The 1,570-nt window shown below is 61.0% G+C and overlaps 1 protein-coding gene across 1 annotated transcript in view; it reads left to right on the top strand.

Moving 5' to 3' along the window:
- Positions 1-83: 83 nt before the first annotated feature.
- The window catches only part of LOC103611992 (filamin-A-like), a gene marked incomplete at both ends in the record, with an annotated part of 4,826 nt that continues 3,339 nt past the window's right edge, over positions 84-1,570 (top strand). Inside the window, 3 exons of the mRNA XM_008629566.2 lie at positions 84-332; positions 414-570; positions 1,190-1,379. Coding sequence (XP_008627788.2) covers positions 84-332; positions 414-570; positions 1,190-1,379 — 596 coding nt within the window. The remainder of the gene's footprint in view (positions 333-413; positions 571-1,189; positions 1,380-1,570) is intronic.

Genomic DNA, 1,570 nt, shown 5'->3' with positions numbered 1-1,570 from the left:
GGTCTTGGTCTGCCCTGTGGGCTTTTTGGGGCACTCTGTGGCATTTTGGGGCTGCCCTGTACCAACTTTTTGGAGTCTTGAAGGCGCCCCGTCGTGGCCTTTGGGTTCCTCTGTGGGGTTTTTCACCCATCCCACAACGTTCTGAGCTCCTCAGAGCCTCTCGGGCCACCCCAAACCCCTCCCAAAAAACCCCTTTATCCCACCCCAGGGGTGCTGGAGCCGGTGGACGTGGCCGACAACGGGGACGGGACACAGCGCGTGTCCTACGTGCCCTCCCGGGAAGGACCCTACAGCATCTCCGTGCGCTACGGCGACCACGAGGTGCCCCGCAGGTGGGTCCTCGAGGGGGGACGATTCCGGACGTCTCCAGAGGGGGTTTTGGGGTGCCCTGACCCCTGAATTCCTCCCCAAAGCCCCTTCAAGGTGAAGGCGCTGCCCACCCACGACGCCAGCAGGGTGCGGGCGGGCGGCCCCGGCCTCAACACCACCGGGGTGCCGGCCAGTCTGCCCGTGGAGTTCACCATCGACGCCAAGGACGCCGGCGAGGGGCTGCTGGCCGTGCAGATCACGGTGCGAGGGGGCTTCGGGGTCCCGGGGTTGGGTTTTGGGGGGTTTTTTTTGGGGGGTTTGGAGTGGGTGGGGAGCCTTGGAGGGTCTTGGGTTTGGGGTGGTGGCACTGGAGAAGCTCCGGTTTGGAGGGGTCTTTGGAGCTTCATGGGGGTGGTTGGCACTGGAGAGCGCCGGGTTTGGGGTGTAGAGAACGGGACACCCCCAGTTTTTGGGGCTGGATTTATCCCAAGAGGAATTTGAGGTGGGAGAACTCCAGGCAGAACATCAGGAGAACTTCCCCCGGTGGGTTTTTGGACCCTGAATCATCTCCCACCCTTTGACCACAACCCCCAAACTCACTCAGGAGCTCTGAGAGCCCTGAGATCCTTTTCGTGGCCCTAAAATCCGATCCCACACCCCCAAATCATCCAAATTCCCATTTCCATCAAAGCAACAGCTGAAATTCCCACTTTTCCCCCTCAGGATCCTGAGGGGAAGCCCAAGGGACCTTGACCCCAAACCCACCCGGGAGTCCTGGGATCCTTTTCCCAGCCCTAAAATCCAGCGCCACAACCCCAAAACCATGCAAATTCCCATTCTCAGCTCACCAACTGCTGCAATTCCCGCTTTTTCCCCTCAGGATCCTGAGGGGAAGCCCAAGAAGGCTTCGATCCGGGACAACCAGGACGGCACCTACACCGTGTCCTACGTGCCGGACATGACCGGGCGCTACACCATCCTCATCAAATACGGGGGGGACGAGATCCCCTATTCCCCTTACCGCATCCGGGCCGTGCCCACCGGCGACGCCAGCAAGTGCACGGTCACCGGTGAGCCCCGAAATGGGGGAATACCCCCCAAAATTGGGAGTAAACGCCCCAAAAAATGGGAAAAAACCCCCCCAAAATGACAAGGGAACCCCCCCACAATGGGGGATACCACCTCAGGAATGGGAGAAACCACCGCGAAAACCCCCTCATGAAAGGGGGGGGCACAACCCTGCGGGGAAGGGGCACGGCTG

This window comes from Corvus brachyrhynchos, unplaced genomic scaffold, assembly GCF_000691975.1.
Source record: "Corvus brachyrhynchos isolate BGI_N302 unplaced genomic scaffold, ASM69197v1 scaffold5150, whole genome shotgun sequence".
NCBI classification, from domain to species: Eukaryota; Metazoa; Chordata; class Aves; order Passeriformes; family Corvidae; genus Corvus; species Corvus brachyrhynchos.
This window is presented reverse-complemented; position numbering and strand designations above follow the sequence as displayed.